The following is a 21,474-nucleotide window of genomic DNA, read 5'->3' as shown; positions in this document are numbered from 1 at the left end:
TTTGGTCGTCGAGTGATACTCTTTCATCTGAGTCATGGAGCTCCACAATTGGCGGAGTGGTATGGTCATGCACGGAATCCGTATGATCGCTTCTCATATAAATAGTTTCTTCAAAGTCAGTTGTGCTTTGAGTAGTGATATACTGAGCTACAGCGTCCGTCGCTGCCCAAGATGCTACTTTGGCCGTCGTATTCTCCATTAAGGCTTGTAATTCCTCTGCAGTCATCTAGATGACTGGCGCTGAAGATCCCGCAAGGTTGGCCGCTCCCGTCGTTCTCTTCCTTCGAGGCGACTCTATGACTCCAGCGTTACCTTGAAGCGGTTGGTTGAGATCGCCTTGACCACCTTCGTTGGCCGCTCCCGTAGTTCTTTTCGTTCGAGGCGACTCTGGGACTCTGTCGCTACTTCGAGGCGGTTGGTTGAGATTGCCCTGACCACCTTCATTGGCCGCTTCCGTAGTTCTTTTCCTTCTCCGCAGATTTGAGACTCCACTGCTACCTTGAAGCGGTTGGTTGGGATCGCCTTGACCCTCTTCGTTGGTCGTTCCCGTAATTCATTTGCTTCGAGGCGGCTCTAAGACTCTGCCGCTACCTCGAGGCGGCTCTGAGACTCCGTCGCTTCCTCGAGGCGGTTGGTTGGGATCGCCTTGACTCTCTTCGTTGGCCACTCTCGTAGTTCTTTTGCTTCGAGGCGGCTCTAAGACTCTATCGCTCCTCGAGGCGACTCTGAGACTCCGTCGCTTCCTCGAGGCGGTTGGTTGAGATCGCCTTGACCCTCTTCGTTGGCCGCTCTCGTAGTTCTTTTGCTTCGAGGCGGCTCTAAGACTCTACCGCTCCTCGAGGCGGCTCTGAGACTCTGCCGCTACCTCGAGAAGGTTGGTTGAGATCGCCTTGACCACCTCCTCGCTTTCTCAAGGAAGCTGGTTGAGATCGCCTTGACCACCTCCGTTCATGACACGCGATCTAGTTTGCATTCTCACAGACGGCGCCAAAATGATGCTGCTCCAAAATGTTGGGTCAACCCAATGGTCTTGAAGCCCACAGGTTTCCTAAGTCCGGGAATCTTCAAGCCCAATATTGGGAATGCCGAGAGTCCTTGCCACGCGTCCGTAGGTGACACGCCGGGGGTGGCCCGACGATTGTCCTCCGACGCTCAAGTCAGAAAACTATCACAATAAGCAAATAATATTAATTAATTGATTAAATAGTGCTTACCTTGTTATATTAGTATAGGTGATGGAATATGGAGACTTCTTATAGAAATCCGATGTGGGACAATATGTTATAACTAAAATCCTATCGGATTTTAGTAAATGTGATAATTGGGCTTTTATTATTAATTGGATTGATTTGGGATTTTAGGCCAAAAACCCAATTAAGAATTAGGCACATCATATATAATAAATTGAGGTGATTTAAAAATTATACTGTGTGTGGATCTGGGCTCGAGTCCCTGCATCCATAACCATGAACCGGATAGACATTCGGCCCAGACCCGTTATATAATTGAAAAGGCTTCGACCCAAAAAATATAATAAATTAATGAATAAGTGTCAACTGGGGGTTTATAATCTTGAATAATTCCCCTAATTCAATCGCCATTATTTATCCATAATCTTGAATAATTAACTAGTAATAGTAATTAATTACTGCCCAACAAGAAATACAGGTTATACAGCAAGACGACAGGTTTTGCTATACTCGTGTGCACCTTTACATTTTTAATGTTTGTCTGAAGACGAAAAAAATTCCAGCCTAATTAACACAATTAAATCTTTTATACCCCAACCAGCTTTTATTATATTGTTGGGAGACATTTGACAATAGGCTCATTAATGAGTCAACTCAGTATGTTACTAGTATATATTTCTGTCATGCATGGCTGTCAAGATTCCCCATGCTTCAAGATCGATCGATCGATCAGCAATTAAAATGCAGCTGAGATCTGCATTATTGAGCTTTTTTGTTCAACATTTTGGGGACATATGCAATTCGTGCGTATTCAATTATTCACAACTTGATGAGACACTGTAGGTGGATCGATCGGATCATATTCGTTTTGTTTTATTCGTATCGATCATCTCCCTTTATATATGTATATATAGCCGATGCAATAAGATGAATTCAACCATCTAATTACATTTTCTCTCAAAGGCACATTTTCTACATTCAACCTCTCAAAACACTTCATTTTTTTATATTAAAAAAAAAATGGCTACTACTTACCATTCTCGATCGAACAGTTTCCCATCTCAATCTCATCCAGCAATCGAAAGCGTTGAAGACCATTTGTGCAGATTGAGGGTCGACTCAGAATCCACTTCTGTGTGTTCTAACTTGGCCAGCCTCAGAAATCTACACGAAGGCATAAATGATTTAATTCAAATGCCTTCAATCCAGCAAACACTTTCTCACGAGAATTGGATTAACGAGTTGCTCGAGGGATCTCTTAAGCTCGTTGATCTATGTTCTCTTTCTAGAGAGATTGTTTCTTTGACCAAGGAGTCTGTTCAAGATCTAGAATCTTCAATCAGGAGAAATAAAACCGAAACAGCCACATCAGCCGATGTTAGTGCTTATGTGGCATCAAGAAAGAAGATAACTAAGATGGTCAACAAGTGCATCAAGAATTTGAAGAGCTTCAACAACAAATCCGCAACAGATAACGAATTATGGAGAATGATGAAAGAAGCAGAGTCCCATGATTTATCAGTTTTAAAGTCCGTCTTAATCCTATTGTCTGGCGATAACGAAACATCAACCAAGACAAGTTGGTCGCTGCTTTCGAAGTTCACCACCCAAAACAGGCGTGTTTATTCAGAAAGTGTCGCTGAGGATTTGAGTTCGTTGAACATCCAAAAGTCAACCAAAAACATGGATAGCAAAAACATGTTGAAGCAGTTGAAATCATCGGAAATGACCATTCAAGAAATCGAAGATGGATTAGAAGCCTTATTTAGAAGTTTAGTTAAAACAAGAGTTTCACTTCTTAATGTTCTCAGCCATTAGACTATTTAGCTAGGGTTAATAGAATTTGTACAGTTTTGTATATGACATCAGAAATATATACTCGTATCCGAAATATATTGATCTATATGTGTGTCTGAATTTATGGATCTCTTCTAATTAACTTCATGATGCTAATTTGTACTGAACATAAAAATGATTAGTTAGCACATGTAATAGATAACTTCAAAGCGAAATCGCTCTCAAGTCAACTGTATCAAGAACTTGCCAAAATGCACCTTAATTTGCTTCAGCTGCCTAATCCAACCAGTAATCCATTGATGACTAATCTCCCACCATAGAAACAACAAATGGTTAGTCAAATAGCATTGTATTTAAATGATAGGTTCAACACTTTAATAAGTTGTTCTAGATGTAGTAGCACTTTTTTCTAGTAGCACTTCAAATGAAATTTGTTGATGTTGGTTTTCTTCTCTCTCGCTAAATCCAAATTAATATTATTGGAGAAGTTTCCGGGTAGTTTTCAACCCCAATCGCCCCCGACCCGATCCGGTTCTTCTTCCGTTGAAAATGGTCGTTACAAAACCAGTGCTTTGTGGTGGTTAAGTTTTTCCAAGTATTTATTCATTTCATTGTCACAACCTGGTAAAAATGATCAGTGATCAAGAACAAGTGGGAATCTTGAGCATATCCTTAATACAGTTGATAAGATAAATCTTTGAATGAAAGTAAGATCAACTCGTAAAATCGTCAATTAGTTCACCGCGATGAAATGAGGAAAAGAAGAGGTAACATGGTTGATTCCAATGGCTACTTTTTGTCTGGAACGAAAAAAAGCGCATAACTTCAAACGGATTGGCCTTTAGAAGAAACACTTTTTTTTCTTTTTTTTCAAGAAATCCCGACGTTCGTTCGATCATGAGCGGATAAACATGAACACTCCATTTACTATGAGTTGTGCGTTAAACGCCTTCTAGTTTTTTACATCGATCGGTACAATGTCCAGATGCTATTCTATAGAACTCTGTAGTTAGTTAGTTAATGAAATTTGGTTTGAAGATTGGTGTAAATAACTCTGTAGCTAGTTAGATAATTACAAGTATCAACATCCATTAACTATGGTGTGGTAAGAAAAAAAAAACGAAAAAATCGAACATCAGCTCAAGCTAAATCGAACATCAACATCCGCACTTGTTTTACGAGAGAGCAAAACACATTTCTTGTTTATTGGTTGTTGTCATGACTAGTCTGAGCTGGCATCTTCCATGTTTCTTCAGAGCTGGAAATTAAAAAAAAAAAAATAATAATAATATGCACACGAGTAATGTGCAGCAATGATCTGAAACAGCATATATAATACTAATTTGTTAATATAATATATAATATGCCAGCAAAAGAAGCTGAAAATTTGGATCATGCGAATCTGGGTGACGTCCTCGATCGACAACCACAAGCTTTGCTGTAATATCATATTAAGCCGTTGGCATTTTATCAGCTGTGTTTACCTTTCTTCAGGCAACAACTGGGAAATTAAATTGTCTGGGGCACACACGCACACGAGTGCAGTAGTTAAAAGCCTGTTTGGAATTTGAAAAGTCGAAAATGGTGAATAACACGGAGAATATTGACAGCTTATACCCTGGACATATGAATAGCTAGTTGTCTGGTTGTTTCGAGACAATGCCTACTCTTATTACAACTTAACCTCATAGCTGACTAAATCGATTTTCGTGGCTGTCAGGATTCCACATGCTTCATTAACAACAAGTGATCACTTTTTTAAATTTCAATTGTTCAAGATCTGGAGACATGCAATTCGTGCAGATTCTTATTTATTATTATTCATATCTATCATCTCCCTTTATATATATATATAGATATGATCATAAAGATGAATACAACCATCTAACATCTTCTCTCAAAAACACATTTTCTACATTCAGCCTCCTCTCGAACACTTCAATTTTTTTTAAATATTAAAAAAATAAAAGAAAAGATGGCTACTACTTACCATTCTCGATCGAACAGTTTCCCATCTCAATCTCATCCAGCAATCGAAAACGTTGAAGACCAATTGTGCAGATTGAGGGCTGACTCAGAATCCACTTCTGTGTGTTCTAACTTGGCCAACCTCAGAAATCTACACGAAGGCATCGATGATTTGATTCAAATGCCTTCAGTTCAACAAACACTTTCTCAAGGAAATTGGATAAACGGGTTGCTTGAAGGATCTCTGAAGCTCGTTGATCTATGTGCTCTTTCTAGAGAAATCGTGTGTTTGACTAAGGAATCAGTTCAAGATCTAGAATCTTCAATCAGGAGAAATAAAACCGAAGCAGCCACATCAGACGATGTTAGTGCTTATGTGGCATCGAGAAAGAAGATCACTAAGATGGTCAACAAAAGCATCAAGAATTTGAAAAGCTTCAACAACAAGTCAACAACAGATAACGAATTATGGACAATGATGAAAGAAGCAGAGTCCCATGATTTATCAGTTCTTAAGTCCGTCTTAATCCTATTGTCGGGTGAAAACGAAAAATCGAGCAAGACAAGTTGGTCGTTGCTTTCAAAGTTCACCGCCCAAAACAGCCGTGTTTATTCAGAAAGTGGTGCTGAGGATTTGAGTTCGTTGAACATCCAAAAGTCAACAAAAAACATGGACAGCAAAAGCCTGTTGAAGCAGTTGAAATCATCGGAAATGACAATCCAAGAAATCGAAGAGGGATTAGAAACCTTATTTAGAAGTTTGGTCAAAACTCGAGTTTCACTTCTTAATGTTCTTAGCTATTAGCCACATTTTTTATCTTACCATAGAAATGTATACTATACTGTAAATCACATACAAAATCAAAATCGATACTTCGTTACCTATATAATTCAGTGCACAGCACCTTAACTCATTTTGCTCTATTAACTATCTAAAATTACCGATCTGTTATATAACTTACAATCACCGACGATACTATTATTTGCATGGTTTATATATTTACTATCAAAATTTTACTAAGTAATAACATAATTCAGGAAAAAAAAATGTGATAATAATGTACAGCTTGATAATGCAACACTGCAATCACTAACTAATCATGCCCAGAGCTAGGTTGTCAAGATTCCTCTTGTTCTTAATCATTAATCAATTAATTAAAGAAAACATAAGCTACATCTAACATCTTTCTTAATCTTACTCATCGAGCCCACGTTATGTTTTTCCGTGTCTGAAGATCAGAAATAATTAACATATATTAATATAAGCTGATCGATCAGTATGCCTCAGGACTTGATTGCTGTTAAGATTCCCAATGCTTCAAGATTAGTGAATATAATATATATTAATGAAACACATGAAATGTCAAGATTAGTGAATACAATACAGGGAAGTGTAGTACTGGATTAACAATAATTTAATAGCCAACACGAACGGAATTATCATTTTCTTCCTTGTCTGGAGATCAGAACAAACTCCAGCCTAAAACCGAGTATTTTATTCACACCGGAGCTTACGGTTGGGAGACATTAACGAGTAAGCTATATATGAATTAATTCATTTATCATGGCTGTCAAGATTCCTCACTCTTCAATTATAATACTGCAGCTGAGATCTGCATGATCTGAGTTTTTTTTTTTAATTTTCAATTATTCAAGAACACGGTGACATGCAATTCGTGCTATTTCATATTTATTTTAACTTATTTCACAAGTTGACGCGACAATGAAGGTGGAATATATTCCTTGTGTTTTTCTTTTGTCCATCTCCCTCTCTACATATATACCTCACAACACCTAATTCAAACATACCTTCAAACAAATCACATCTTCTCTCTCAAACTCACAAATCAACACTTTTCATCTATCAAAGTTCATTTTCTTAAAAAAAAAAAAAAAGATGGCTAATTTCCATTCTCGATCAAACAGTTTCCCATCTCAGTCTCATCCAACAATCGGAAGTGTAGAAGATCAATTGTTCAGATTGAGGGACTCAGAATCCACTTCTGTTTGTGCAAATTTGGCTTGCCTCAGAAATCTACATGAAGGCATAAATGATTTAATTCAAATGCCTTCAATCCAACAAACACTTTCTCACGAGAATTGGATAAACGAGTTGCTTGAAGGATCTCTCAAGCTCGTTGATCTATGTGCTCTTTCTAGAGAAATTGTTTCATTGACCAAGGAGTCTGTTCAAGATCTTGAATCCTCAATCAGGAGAAATAAAGCCGAAACAGCCACATCAGCGGATGTTAGTGCTTATGTGGCATCAAGAAAGAAGATCACTAAGATGGTCAACAAAAGCATCAAGAATTTGAAAAGCTTCAACAACAAGTCTACAACAGATAACAATTTATTGACGATGCTGAAAGAAGCAGAGTCCCATGATTTATCAGTCCTAAAGTCCGTCTTAATCCTCTTGTCCGGGGGAAACGAAAAATCAAGCTGGTCGTTGCTTTCAAAGTTCACCACTCAAAACAGCCGTATTTATTCAGAAAGTGTCACTGAGGATTTGAGTCCGTTGAACATCCAAAAGTCAACAAAAAACATGGACAGCAAAAACATGTTGAAGAAGTTGAAATCATCGGAAATGACAATCCAAGAAATCGAAGAGGGATTAGAAGCCTTATTTAGAAGTTTAGTCAAAACCAGAGTTTCACTTCTTAATGTTCTCAGCCATTAGTCGTCGCAATGGCTTGGGATATATCGATAGAAATTGTACAGTTTTGTAAATTACATCACAAAATGTATACTCATACTTAGAGATATCTACACAATTTTGTCAAGAAAACGACATAAATCCGAAATCTTTTGCTCTATTTGCTTGTGTGAATTTGTGGGTCACTTTAAATTTCATATTTGTTATGTCATCAACCTGTTTGAAATCATTCATTCATCAGAAGCTATAAGACCTATATATACAACATTAAGAAGTTCCCTAATCCAAGTAGTAATTCACTAATCTCCCATCATAGAAACAACAAACGGTCGTGAAAATTTTCATACAGGGAACCTCTCAAATTATTGGACAGTCTAGGGTGGAAATTGGATTGGACCTTCCGATTTCCGTTGATTCCGATCCGAATGTTTCCCATTATGGAACAATACTTTTCATTCCGAAATTGATTTTTCCAAAATCTTTTGGATATGAATTGGATTGGAATTTATATGAGATTCAAAATTTTCGATTCGATTTGATTTCAATTTCCAAAAATAAGTCTGAAAATTACACATTTATTATCAATATTTATTTTCAAATAATATCAGTATTATTATACATTTTATATTTTAGGTGACTAAAAATTGGAAGCATTCAAACTTCACCGATTCCGATCCTAAAATTTCCAATTTTGGAACGAGGTATTTCATTTCAGTTTCTGAAATTCTGATTTACGATTTTTCCATTTTTCGGGAACAAAATTTGAATTTGTTTTACACTCCCGAAGAGAAATGGTTTCTTTTTCCGTAAGTACTAATAATATTATGTCGTAAGTAACGCACACTGAAGCGGTGTAGAGTTTCCCCGAGTTCCGCCGGTTCCCATCTGAAACTATTCGAATTTGGAATTGTGTTTTTTATTTCAATCTTCTTCCGATTTCCGCCCTTTAGGAATGTTCATAAACAGGAATGCGAATACACCGGCCGGAACATTTCGTGCCCATTTCAATAAATAGTAAATACTCAAAAATTGCAAACGCCACAAAAATCCGAATCTCTCTCTCTCTCTCTCTCTCTCTCTCTCTCTCTCTCTCTCTCTCTCTCTCTCTCTCTCTCTCTCTCTCTCTCTCTCTCTCTCTCTCTCTCTCTCTCCATTTGCTTTGCCGTTACTATCGTTGAAGACTGCAACTTCTTTTTTCAATCACGGCGTTCCTCCTCCCAGACGGCGGTTGTAACTTCGAATCGCAGTTACCAAAGAGTTTTCTCCTCCTCATCTTCTGATTTTTGCGTGATTTTGTTTTGTTTTTTCTAATAACAAAATCGGTTCAGTAAGTTGTTGTCGAAATCGAGTTTTTCTAAGCATTCCATTCTCCCAACTCAGTAATAAATACTAAATGCTGAAACTAGTGCCCAATAGAACTTCACCACAATCAAATATCAGACTTGTAGATACTTCTCTATATTCTCCATGAAAAAAAAAGCTTTAGGCATGCTTGTGTGTGTGTATATATATATATATATATATATATATATATATATATATATATATATATAACAGGAGGAATCACATTCTGTTTTTTGTTGCTGACACTGTTGGATATGAGGGGGCAATCTCACATTGAATATTTCATTTTTTTTTCTTGAATTAATTGATCACAAAAATCGCAATTAAATAATATGTGCAACCGAGAAATACGCCAGCTGAAAAATTGGATCGTGCAAATCTCAGTGGCATTAATGAATCTCGACAACGATGAACTTACTTTAATATGACCGGTGAACTCTGTATGATGAAGAACACGGAGAATCTTGCCAGCCAGCTTATACTAGTGGTCTGATTGTTTCAAGACAATGTCTACTCAACTACAAGCAATGGCTAAATCAATTTCATTGCTGTCAAGATATCTCGTGCTTCATGATTTATCGGAAATTATAATGCAGCTGAGATCTGCACGATTTGAGTTTTTTTTTCAATTGTTCACGATCGGGTGGACACGCAATTCGTGCATATACATATTTATTTCAATTATTTCACAAGTTGATGGAACATAGTAGGTGGAGTATATTCCATTTGTATTATTCATATTCATCTCCCTTCATATATATATATATAGCTCATACCATAACTATGAATTCAACCATCTAATTAACATCTTCTCCCAAACCCAAAGTCACATATTCTACATTCAACCTCTCAAACACTTCATTTTGATATAACTTATAAATTTTTAAAAAAATGGCTACTGCTAACCATTCTCGATCAAACAGTTTCCCATCTCAATCTCATCCAGCAATCGAAAGTGTTGAAGACCATTTGTGCAGATTGAGGGCCGACTCAAAATCCACTTTTGTGTTTTCTAACTTGGCTAGCCTCACAAATCTACATGAAGGCATCAATGATTTGATTCAGATGCCTTCAATTCAGCAAACACTTTCTCAAGGAAATTGGATTAACGAGTTGCTCGAGGGATCTCTCAAGCTCGTCGATCTATGTGCTATTTCTAGAGAGATTGTTTCTTTGACCAAGGAGTCTGTTCAAGATCTTGAATCTTCAATCAGGAGAAATAAAACCAAAACAGCCACATCATCCGACATTGGTGCTTATGTGGCATCGAGAAAGCAGATCGCTAAGATGGTCAACAAGAGCATCAAGAATTTGAAGAGCTTCAACCACAAGTCTACAATAGATAACGAATTATGGAGAATGATGAAAGAAGCAGAGTCCCATGATTTATCAGTTCTAAAGTCCGTCTTAATCCTATTGTCTGGCGAAAACGAAAAATCAAGCAAAACAAGTTGGTCGCTGCTTTCAAAGTTCACCAGTACTCAAAACAGCCGTGTTAATTCAGAAAGTGGCGCTGAGGATTTGAGTTCGTTGAACATCCAAAAGTCAACAAAAAACATTGATAGCAAAAACTTGTTGAAGCAGTTGAAATCGTCAGAAATGACCATTCAAGAAATCGAAGAGGGATTAGAATCTTTATTTAGAAGTTTAGTCAAAACTAGAGTTTCACTTCTTAATGTTCTTAGCCTTTAGTCGTCTAATTGGCTTGGGATAAATCCATAGAAATTGTACAGTTTTGTAAATGACATCAGAAATTTATACTCATACTTAGAATTATCCGAAATCTATTTCTCAATCTGCCTGTGTGTGAATTTGTGGATCTCTTTAAATTTCATTCATGCACCAGAAACTATAATACTATGTATGCAGCATTAAGAAGTTGCCTAATCCAAGTAGTAATCGTTCCACTAATCTCCCACCAACGAAACGAAACAGCAAACGGTTAGAAAATTTTCACATGAATCTGTCTAGTTATTGGATTGTGAACTAGGGGTGGAAATTGGAACATAACTTTCGATTTCCGCAGATTCCAATCCAAAAATTTTCGATTTTGGAACAATATTTTTCATTTCGAATTTCAGAATTCTGATATTTACGAAATCTCTTGGATCGGAATTCGAATTGCATATGGGATTTCGATTTTCGATTCAATTCCAATTTCCAAAAATAATTCCGGAAATTCTGATCTATTTTGAAAAATTATACATTTAAAATCAATATTATTATGCATTTTTAAAGAATTTCTGATTCCGATCAAAAAATTCCCGACTTTGAACTGAGTTTTTTTCATTTCAATTTTCGAAATTCGTTCAAACATTTTTTTACGTCATCAACCATAAAATCAATTCTATGGTTGATGATAATAATAAATAATTAAATAGGAACCACTCATTATTTAATTTCCTCTGCCACAAACGTTATTGTTAAACTCGCTTCTGGGTTCCGTCATGAATTGCCAATTTTAGCTTACAATTATTACTTTTATTTATTTATTTACTTTTTTTTTTCTTTTTTTTTTATATATGAATTAAGATAAGTCTACATATTTTAATGTGGATGCAATTCATGATACTAACTGGCCAAAGGAGTCCATTAATAAATTATTTTATTTTGGGCTTTTTTTTGCTCAATATCGAGATATAGAAAGATCGATTATCTAGTAATTAAAAATTAAAAATCACTGCTGAAATTTGAATTTGTGACGTCAGATTGGCCCGTAAATTTGAATTTCAAACCTATTTTCTTCAATTATCAATTTATGACTCTCAATTTATATAGTAATTTGTTATTGCATGATCTATAGTACTTTTATATGTAGCATATGCTAAATGGTGTTATATATTTGGTATACGCAGAAGTTCCTTCTTCTTTCCAAGCTACGGGAACAATCGACGCCAAGTTCGACTGCGGCTACATCGTTTCGGTGAGACTTGGGAACGAGACTTTGAACGGTGTGCTCTACCACCCGAGCTATTGTTAAGTGTGTATTTTTACACTTTATCGTATCTTTTTATTTGAGCTTTTGGTGTGTTTTAACGATAATTGGTGCTTAAAAAGTTGATTTATTGTATTTTAGGTACAAATTGAAGAATTGGAAAAGTATGGGGTCAAAACTGCAATTTTGGCGAAAATATGGGTCAAAAGTGAAAATATCAAAATTCTGAAGAAACAAGGCTCGGACCCCCGTCCCAGTTTTAGTGCAAATTATGGGACCCCCGTCCCATACTCCGAAATTGCGCAGTAAAGGAATTTTAATTGCACAAGGAAACTGCCTTCTTCCCCAAGTTCTTCACCCTATATAAGACCAAGCCAAGCACACAATTAGGGATCTTTGGGGAGGCAATTTGGAGCAACAAAGCAATAACGAAGACGAAGAATTCGAAGACTCTAAGCATAGATTTATCGTTTATGACTTATTTTATTTGTGTTTTTCCTTTAATCATGAGTAGCTAATTTTCTTATTTCTAGGATTTTATTTGGAACCCTATGTTGGATTTATGAACCCTTTTCTATGATTTTATGCAAGTTTTAACTCCGGATTATTTCTTCTACTTGTTTTATTAAGTGCATGAACTTGATCAACTTATGTGCTATTATGTTATTGTTAATCGCATGAATCGGAAGATCGGGTTAATAATTAGAACTGTGGTGGAAGAGCCTTTGTGGTATTAACATAGGAATATAGTTAATCTCTTAGGTAGCCATTATTGAGATTTGTGCTTAATGCTGTGTTCTAGAATTAATTGCATAGGAATATAGTAATTGAATCTAGAGTATTAGAATCGTAATACACGCGGAAGCGGGTTATGATTAGATTAGTATCTCAGGTTAATAATCTGGGTTAATTGCTTGCATAATTGAAGGAATTGGGGGAATAATAATCACATAGGGGGAAGAATAAAATCCTAGGCTTGTTTACTCTGATTAAACCTTCGTTTTTTATTGCTTTCGTGTTCTTGTCTTTTTAATTTGCTTTTTAATATAATTTAATTTAGTTAATCTTTTCCAAATTCGACTGTGTAGGGTGGGCTTGAAAACAATTGGTAGAATTTAGCGTCTAGGATTAGATAATTAAATATTCTCTGTGGGATCGATACTTGGACTTAAAAAATCCACTTTATTACTTGTACGATACGTGCACTTGCGTGTAGGTTTTCGACCAACAAGTTTTTGGCGTCGTTGCCGGGGACTATTTTAATTATTTATTTTATTCTAGCTCTAGATTTGAACAATTTTCACGATTCACCCATTTAACTTTGTTTTAATTTTTTTTTTTTTTTGTTTTAGGTACTGTGTATGCGTACAAGATTCGATCTTGCTAGAGAACTGTTTGATCCCGAAATCGAACGTACTTTTCGAGCGGCTAGGAGACGACAACGTGCAAACAATATAATGGAGGACGAAGAACGCAGGGCACCGGGTAATTTACTCAATGCCAACGGGAACCAAATCCAAGACCCACCCCCTCAACTTCCAGCACAACCAGCAGTTCGTCCACGGGCACTTCAAGACTACATAATCCCAACTCTAGACGGATTCCGCCCGAGCATCCAATATCCACCCATTGAGGCGCACAATTTTGAGATCAAGCAAGGCCTTTTGACGATGCTCCAAAATAACGGGCTATTTAGTGGGTTGGCAGGTGAAGATCCCCATCTTCACATTGTCAATTTTCTAGATACCTGTAATTCCCACCGTCAAAACGGCGTTTCCCAAGAGGCGCTTCAATTAATTCTCTTCAAGCACTCGTTACAAGGAAGAGCTCGCCAGTGGTTGATGTCCCAAGCCCCCCACTCTATCTCGTCGTGGCCTCAACTCCTAAATCTTTTCATGAAAGTCTATAGCTCACCCGAGAAGGACGAGAGAATCCGACGAGAAATTCACAATTTTGTCCAAGAGCAAGGCGAGCAATTATACGAGGCATGGGAGAGATTTAAAACTCTTTTGCGGCAGTGTCCAACACATGGAGTCGAACAATGGCGGCAAATCCACATCTTCTACCAAGGGATTAACGAGAATGCACGAACGGTCTTAGATGCATCAACCGGGGGGAATTTTATGAGTCAATCGATACCGGACGCATTTATCATGTTAGATCAAATTGCTCAAAATCGGTTTGCCAAGTCAAGCGAGAGGACGGTTAGTGGAGCCAAGAAAGTTCCCGGAGTGTTGGAGTTAGATGCAATTACGGCCCTTCAAGCTCAAGTGACCCAAATTGCTCAACAAAATCAACTCCTTTTGCAGCACATCAAAGCAAATCTACCACAACAAGTCCAAGCCGTCGAGTCTCCATGTTGTGAAATTTGCGGGGGAAATCATTACACACTCCAATGCCAACAAGATGTGGAGTCGCTGAACTACGTCAACAACGCGCCTCGCCAATTTCAAAATCAAGGGTGGAGATCACAAGGGCAATATGGAGGAAATCAACAAGGCCAAGGATATCAAAGACCTCAAGGTCAATTCCAAAATCAAGCCCCTCCTCAACAAAGCTATCAAGGCAACAATCCACCGGCCCAAAAATCAAACACGGATGAGATATTGGCCCAATTCATGACCGCTACCCAAGCCTCGTTGCGAAATTTGGAGAATCAACTCGCTCAATTAGCTTTGAAGCAAGAGAACCGCCCGCCGGGAGCATTGCCATCGAATACGGAAGATCCTCGAAATCAAAAGTTCGAGACGTGCCAAGCTATCGATGTCAAGAGCGAAAAAAGGGAAGAAATTCAAATCAAGCCGCAAGTCACTGTAGCCGAATGGGTCGAGCCAATCCCATATCCACAAAGATTGCTAACGAAAAAGATCGAGGTCGAGACATGCCAAGCAGACACCTTGAAGAACGGTAAGCAATTGGAGGAAGCCCCACGAAAAGAGAAGAGAAACACGGTAATCGAGAAGCCGAAAACGAATGAGGAAAAAGAATCATCTCATGACGAGCCACCATCGACGGTGCCTTCACAAGTCCCTCCAATTCCTTATCCTCAAAAGTTTATAAAGAAGAAGCTCGATGCCGAATATCAAAGATTTTTGGACAAGTTGAAGGAAATTCGAATAAATATTCCTTTCATTGAAGCACTTCAAAAGATGCCAAAGTGGGTGAAGTTCCTCAAGGACCTCGTGAAGAAAAGTAAGAAATTGCAAGGGAACGAGATGATCCAACTCACGGAGCAAATTAGTGCAATTCTTACTCGGCCTCTTCCACAAAAACTCGGCGATCCAGGTAAGTTCACTATTCCTTGTACTATAGGAGGTAAAAATTTTAGATCGCTCATTGATTTAGGTGCTAGCATTAATCTTATGCCGTACTCTACTTTTAAAAATCTTGGGTTAGGAGAAATTGAACCGACGGCTATAACTCTTCAATTAGCCGATAGATCTTTAGTTTACCCAAAGGGTATTTTAGAGAATGTGCTAGTGAAAGTTAATAAATTTATTTTCCCTATTGATTTCGTTATACTAGATATAGATGAGGATAGGGAGATACCTCTTATCGTAGGGAGACCGTTTTTAGCCACGTCGAAAACTCTCATTGATTGTGCTAGTGGTGATCTTACAATGACTGTGCATGATCAAACAATCAAATTCAATGTTTTTAGTGCTAATAAAAATCCAAGTGATAATAATGATTGTTTTGCTATTGAGCTTATGGATTTTACAAATAATGAAAAGTTTGATGTTTCGATCTTGGACAATGGGAAAGCATCTTTGAGTGCAGGAGATGATGGCGGAAACGGGAATAGGACGGAGCAAGTTTATTTCATGGACTCACTTTTAAATCCTCCGAGAGAAAGTCATGCGAGTCGAGGTCTTAACAACGATGAGAATGCAAGGAAGATGTTGCCAACCAAAGGCTCGAGCAAGTCACGAGAGAAGGATGAGTCAAGCTATTGTGGTCGTAAGGAGAAAATCAAAAAGGAATTGCACAAAGGACTATCGGTGTTATTGTGCAAATCCCGTCTTTGGTTATTTCCAAGGAAGCGCAAATCAAAGTGGTCGCGGCCGTTTATTGTCCAAGAAATTCTTCCTCACGAGGTGGTCAAAATAAAGGAGCGCGATTCAAATCGTACATTCAACGTGAAGCGGAGCCGGCTCAAATCGTATTGGGAAGCGAGTGAAGATTGCCAAGTGACTTCGGTCACTTTTGCTTGAAATTAAAGAAGCAACGTCCGGCTGAAGACTTTAAACTTAGCGCTTCTCGGGAGGCAACCCGAGCTTTATTGTTTTTCTTAGTTTTCTTTAATTTTTCGTTTCGTTTTTATCGTCATAGGCATGCATTCTAATTAATTTATTTTAATTTTAACTTTTCAGGGTCGAAATCATAATCGGGGAGTCCAGACGGCTGTCCGCCCGAAAAAAAAAAAAAAAAAAAAAAAAAAAAAAAAAAAAAAAAAAAAATTGCACCACACTGCCTGTGGGACGGCCGTCCCAAAAATAGTGCAAATTTTGGGACCCCCGTCCCAAAACCAGTAAGAAAAAAAAAATAAAAAAATTTCGGACGGCCGTCCGAAATTTAGCACAAAAACCGGGACGGCCGTCCGAACCTATTTGGGGCGTTTTAAATGTTTAAAAATCAGATTTTCTCCCCCATTATTTCCTAAACCCTCATCTTTCCTTCTCTCAAACTCCCACACACAAATGGAGGCAAGAGAATCGAACCAAAATCTTCAAAATCTACTCTTTCAAGGCACGCCCACAAGGTGTTCGACAAATTGCCTCAACCAAAATTGGAGGTCGATTCTCATCCAATTCTCACCGAGTTCATTCCAAAACTTCTCCCAAATATGTCGTCCAACAAACGAGGTCGCACGGATGAAGCTTCATCTTCCAAAGGCAAAGGCAAAGGCAAAGGCAAGAAAGGCGCCACCAAAACGACGGTTCCTTTTCCCGACAAAGAAGCCTTTAGTGTGGAAGGCGCCGCGGCTCTATTTACTAAACAAGGCAAAAAGACCGTCATCACGGAACGGGCCTTGACAATCACGTTGTCACATTTCGCAAATCTTAACCAAGAAATCATAAGACGAGGATGGCAAAAGTTGTGTGAACCGGAATCAATTTATAATGTCTCAATCGTGCGAGAATTCTACGCCAACACGTTGGCACTCAAAATTCCAAGTCAATCCACAAGTGTAGTGCGCAACATCTATGTCAATTGGGAAGCAAAAGATATAAGTCAATATTACGGACTCCCGTATTTAATGCACAATTGGCGAGAGATGAGAAACGAAGTCACCAAAGAGCAAATTGGTGACGTGTTGAGTGACGGGCATCCAATGTGGATTGAATATCCGGACAAGGGGACGTATGAGCTAAATTGGAAAAGCATTAATTATGAAGGCAAAGCATGGTTGACGTTCATTTGTGCCAACATAATCCCGACTACTTCATTTAGTCGGATTAACCACGAACGGTGTGCGCTCGCCTATTTCATTATCACGGGTAAGCCCGTCGATGTTGGGACCATCATGTATGATCAATTGTGGAGGACAATGCAAAATAATACAAAGGGCATCTTCTTCCCTAGCCTCGTCACGGGATTGTGCAAAAGAGCGAAGGTCCCCAAATTGCCAAATGATATCGAGCTCAACATCCGGAAGCCGATTGCCGACTACACGGCCTCGCTATTCAAAGAAGCCACCAATGACGAGCCGCAAGCCGCTCTTCAAGACCGAGACGAGCCCGAAGCCTCAAGCTCCCGTTCCGATCGACGATTCCGCAAGAAGATGGAGCGAGAGATGATAATTACTCGGAACCGATTGACTACCGTCGAGCATAAAGTCAATACGGTGGAGGCACTTCAACGGTGGTCGAGCAAGATGCTACAAGCTATTGTCCAACACTTGGGATGCGGGACGCCCGATTGCATCGAGCCGGCACCTTTACCGGCACCCATTCTTGAGCCCGTACCCGAGCTTTCCGATGAGGACGAGCATGAGAGAGCGAGAGAGGAGCACCCCGATCACACCGACTCCGACTAAATCAGGTGTTTTCTATCCTTAAAACTTTGTGCTAATTTCGTTGAGGGCAACGAAAATTTTAAGTTTGGGGGTGAAAAAAACATGTTATTTTTGTGCTTAATTGTTTTAGTTTGCATGCATTAGGTTTTATTCATTTTTATTGCTTTTCTCGTTTTTCCGGAATATAAAAAAAAAAAAAAAAAAAAAAAAAAAAATTTGCTTGAGTCGAATGCATCTATGATTTATGATGATGAGAGATGATCAATGTTTGATGATGAAATTGCTTGTTTTGTGTGATAAGGATTTGATGTTTGTTTAGCTTTCGATTCAACGGGACTTAGAAGCGAATTATTGCTAGGAATCACATTTTGTGCATTGATTTGGTTGAATGTTTTGTATTTTAAATTTGGAATTAATTTGTGCTATATCATGCTATGTTCGGTTTTAGAACTCACCTTAGGAAATTTATGATACGAAGTATTGAGTAGTGAGTGATTTGGGATATGATTTGGGCCTTCTTTGAACCGTTTGAACCTTTCAAGCCGACCTTTTTATCGAAATTATCCTTAGAACCTTGATTTGAGCCTCGGAGAAAAGGTGTTCTTTCTTTTAGCCAATGTGTAAGGTAGAATAGGTGGAGATTCTTGAAAATTACCCCTTGGAGTTCAGTCAAAAAATTTTATAAGGTCCTTCTTCTTCTAAAAAAAAAAAAGAAAAAAAAAAGAAGACAAATATCTATGCTTCTATATAAAAAAAAAAAAAAAAAAAAAAAAAAAAAAAAAAAAAAAAAAAAGAAAGAGAGAAAAAGAGAAGAAGAAGAGACTAGAAGGGAGAAATAAGGACTAGTTGTTGAATTATTTTTGAAAACTCGATCCATTGCCTCAAAAGCAAAAGTGGAGACTTTTGAACTTTTGTGAATCGAGTTTATTAAAGTCCGTAGAGGTGAATTCATTGTTTCAAACGCCTATCTTTCAATTTTGGCGCAATCACCTAAATTCAAGAAGAATAGCCACATATACCCATATTTCCTACCTCGAACCAAAGAGCCTAACAATTGAAAGCCACAAAGCCCCAATGATCCCAATAGCTTAATGTTCGATATTAGTAGAGTAGAATAATTTGGTGAGTATTTGGAGTCAAGCATATGCATGTAAGTATAAATTTTTTCTATCTTTAATTTGCAAATATTGGATGCTTGAAGCAATTGTATGAATTGTGGTTTTTGGTAATGGTGAGTGACTAAGTGTTGTTGAATTTTGAGCTTGCGAATGCCTAAGAATTGTCATTATAATTACAAGTTCTGAGAACGTGAAGTTGATCATTGATCTATGTGATGAGATGTTATCGTTGAGTTATTTGCTTATTGGTAAATTCAATGTTTTGAAAACCGGATCGGACCGGCCGGTCGGACCGGTTCAACCGCGAACCGCCGCCATGTCCGGTCCGGTTAGATGTAAAAAACCAAAAATCCCAAAAACCCGGGTCAAATGCCAAAATCCCGGTTCGACCGGTAAGAACCGGTTAACCCGAAACCCGGTTCAAAAACCGATTTTTAGCTCAAAAAAAAATATGGCCAGATCTAAGTCAATGGTGGTCGTGGGTGGTAAAATCTTGTCAAAAAAGGTTGTTGGTGAACGGATCTGAGTGGTATTGACCGAATCCAAGTGGTGGCAGCCATAGATTTTCACCGAAGAAAAGAAAACGAAGGAGAAATTGAAAATGAAGGAAAAAATGAAACAATAAGTTGAGCAAATAGAGTATAAGTCTGGGTGGAAATTGGGATAATTAAAAATAAACAGAGATTGAAGAGAATAAAAGAAGAGAAGGGGATGGGCTTGTGGCTGTGAAAACGAGAGGAAGAAGAAAGGAGAGAGAGAGGGGAGGAAATCAGAGGAGAGAGGGGGGAGAGGAGAGGAGAGGAGAGAGAGAGGAGTGAGGAGTGAGGAGCGAGGAGGGGAGAAAATTAATAATTTTAAATTATATTTTTGTAAAAAAGGTGGAGTGAGTTGGGTAATAAAGTGATGAAAGTGAAAAGCAAATATAAAAATATAAAATTTATTATATTTAAGGCATTAAATTAATAAAAAAAAATATATATAAAAAAAAGTAAGAAACCCGGTTGGACCTCGGTTGAACCGGTCCAACCGTGACCCAGTAGCTTGGCCGGGTCGATGTTCGGTCCGGTTTTCAAAACATTGGGTAAATTTTGCTTGAGGACAAGCAAAAGTTCAAGTTTGGGGGTGTGTTAAGTGTGTATTTTTACACTTTATCGTATCTTTTTATTTGAGCTTTTGGTGTGTTTTAACGATAATTGGTGCTTAAAAAGTTGATTTATTGTATTTTAGGTACAAATTGAAGAATTGGAAAAGTATGGGGTCAAAACTGCAATTTTGGCGAAAATATGGGTCAAAAGTGAAAATATCAAAATTCTGAAGAAACAAGGCTCGGACCCCCGTCCCAGTTTTAGTGCAAATTATGGGACCCCCGTCCCATACTCCGAAATTGCGCAGTAAAGGAATTTTAATTGCACAAGGAAACTGCCTTCTTCCCCAAGTTCTTCACCCTATATAAGACCAAGCCAAGCACACAATTAGGGATCTTTGGGGAGGCAATTTGGAGCAACAAAGCAATAACGAAGACGAAGAATTCGAAGACTCTAAGCATAGATTTATCGTTTATGACTTATTTTATTTGTGTTTTTCCTTTAATCATGAGTAGCTAATTTTCTTATTTCTAGGATTTTATTTGGAACCCTATGTTGGATTTATGAACCCTTTTCTATGATTTTATGCAAGTTTTAACTCCGGATTATTTCTTCTACTTGTTTTATTAAGTGCATGAACTTGATCAACTTATGTGCTTTTATGTTATTGTTAATCGCATGAATCGGAAGATCGGGTTAATAATTAGAACTGTGGTGGAAGAGCCTTTGTGGTATTAACATAGGAATATAGTTAATCTCTTAGGTAGCCATTATTGAGATTTGTGCTTAATGATGTGTTCTAGAATTAATTGCATAGGAATATAGTAATTGAATCTAGAGTATTAGAATCGTAATACACGCGGAAGCGGGTTATGATTAGATTAGTATCTCAGGTTAATAATCTGGGTTAATTGCTTGCATAATTGAAGGAATTGGGGGAATAATAATCACATAGGGGGAAGAATAAAATCCTAGGCTTGTTTACTCTGATTAAACCTTCGTTTTTTATTGCTTTCGTGTTCTTGTCTTTTTAATTTGCTTTTTAATATAATTTAATTTAGTTAATCTTTTCCAAATTCGACTGTGTAGGGTGGGCTTGAAAACAATTGGTAGAATTTAGCGTCTAGGATTAGATAATTAAATATTCTCTGTGGGATCGATACTTGGACTTAAAAAATCCACTTTATTACTTGTACGATACGTGCACTTGCGTGTAGGTTTTCGACCAACAAGTAATTAAAAATCACTGCTGAAATTTGAATTTGTGACGTCAGATTGGCCCGTAAATTTGAATTTCAAACCTATTTTCTTCAATTATCAATTTATGACTCTCAATTTATATAGTAATTTGTTATTGCATGA

General features: G+C 37.8%; 4 protein-coding genes across 4 annotated transcripts; all 4 read left to right on the top strand.

The window, feature by feature from the left end:
• Window positions 1-2,210: 2,210 nt before the first annotated feature.
• Window positions 2,211-3,091, top strand: LOC105950660 (uncharacterized). Its single transcript, XM_012974026.2, has one exon. It carries the CDS (start codon window positions 2,211-2,213, stop codon window positions 3,006-3,008), a length of 798 nt encoding a protein of 265 aa, XP_012829480.2. The 3' UTR covers window positions 3,009-3,091.
• Window positions 3,092-4,962: 1,871 nt separating this feature from the next.
• On the top strand, window positions 4,963-5,814 carry LOC105950661 (uncharacterized). The gene has a single exon (XM_012974027.2). The coding sequence runs from the start codon at window positions 4,963-4,965 to the stop codon at window positions 5,758-5,760; it is 798 nt and encodes a 265-aa protein (XP_012829481.1). The 3' UTR covers window positions 5,761-5,814.
• Window positions 5,815-6,588: 774 nt separating this feature from the next.
• On the top strand, window positions 6,589-7,759 carry LOC105950796 (uncharacterized). Its single transcript, XM_088815754.1, has one exon. It carries the CDS (start codon window positions 6,853-6,855, stop codon window positions 7,633-7,635), a length of 783 nt encoding a protein of 260 aa, XP_088671880.1. The 5' UTR covers window positions 6,589-6,852; the 3' UTR covers window positions 7,636-7,759.
• Window positions 7,760-9,846: 2,087 nt separating this feature from the next.
• On the top strand, window positions 9,847-10,647 carry LOC105950662 (uncharacterized). The gene has a single exon (XM_012974029.2). It carries the CDS (start codon window positions 9,847-9,849, stop codon window positions 10,645-10,647), a length of 801 nt encoding a protein of 266 aa, XP_012829483.2.
• Window positions 10,648-21,474: the final 10,827 nt, after the last annotated feature.

The sequence above is a fragment of the Erythranthe guttata genome, chromosome 3, assembly GCF_056151865.1.
Source record: "Erythranthe guttata isolate IM_541 chromosome 3, IM_541, whole genome shotgun sequence".
Lineage (NCBI taxonomy): Eukaryota > Viridiplantae > Streptophyta > Magnoliopsida > Lamiales > Phrymaceae > Erythranthe > Erythranthe guttata.
Note: the sequence above shows the minus strand (reverse complement) of the source record. Positions and strands in the feature narration are given on the sequence as shown.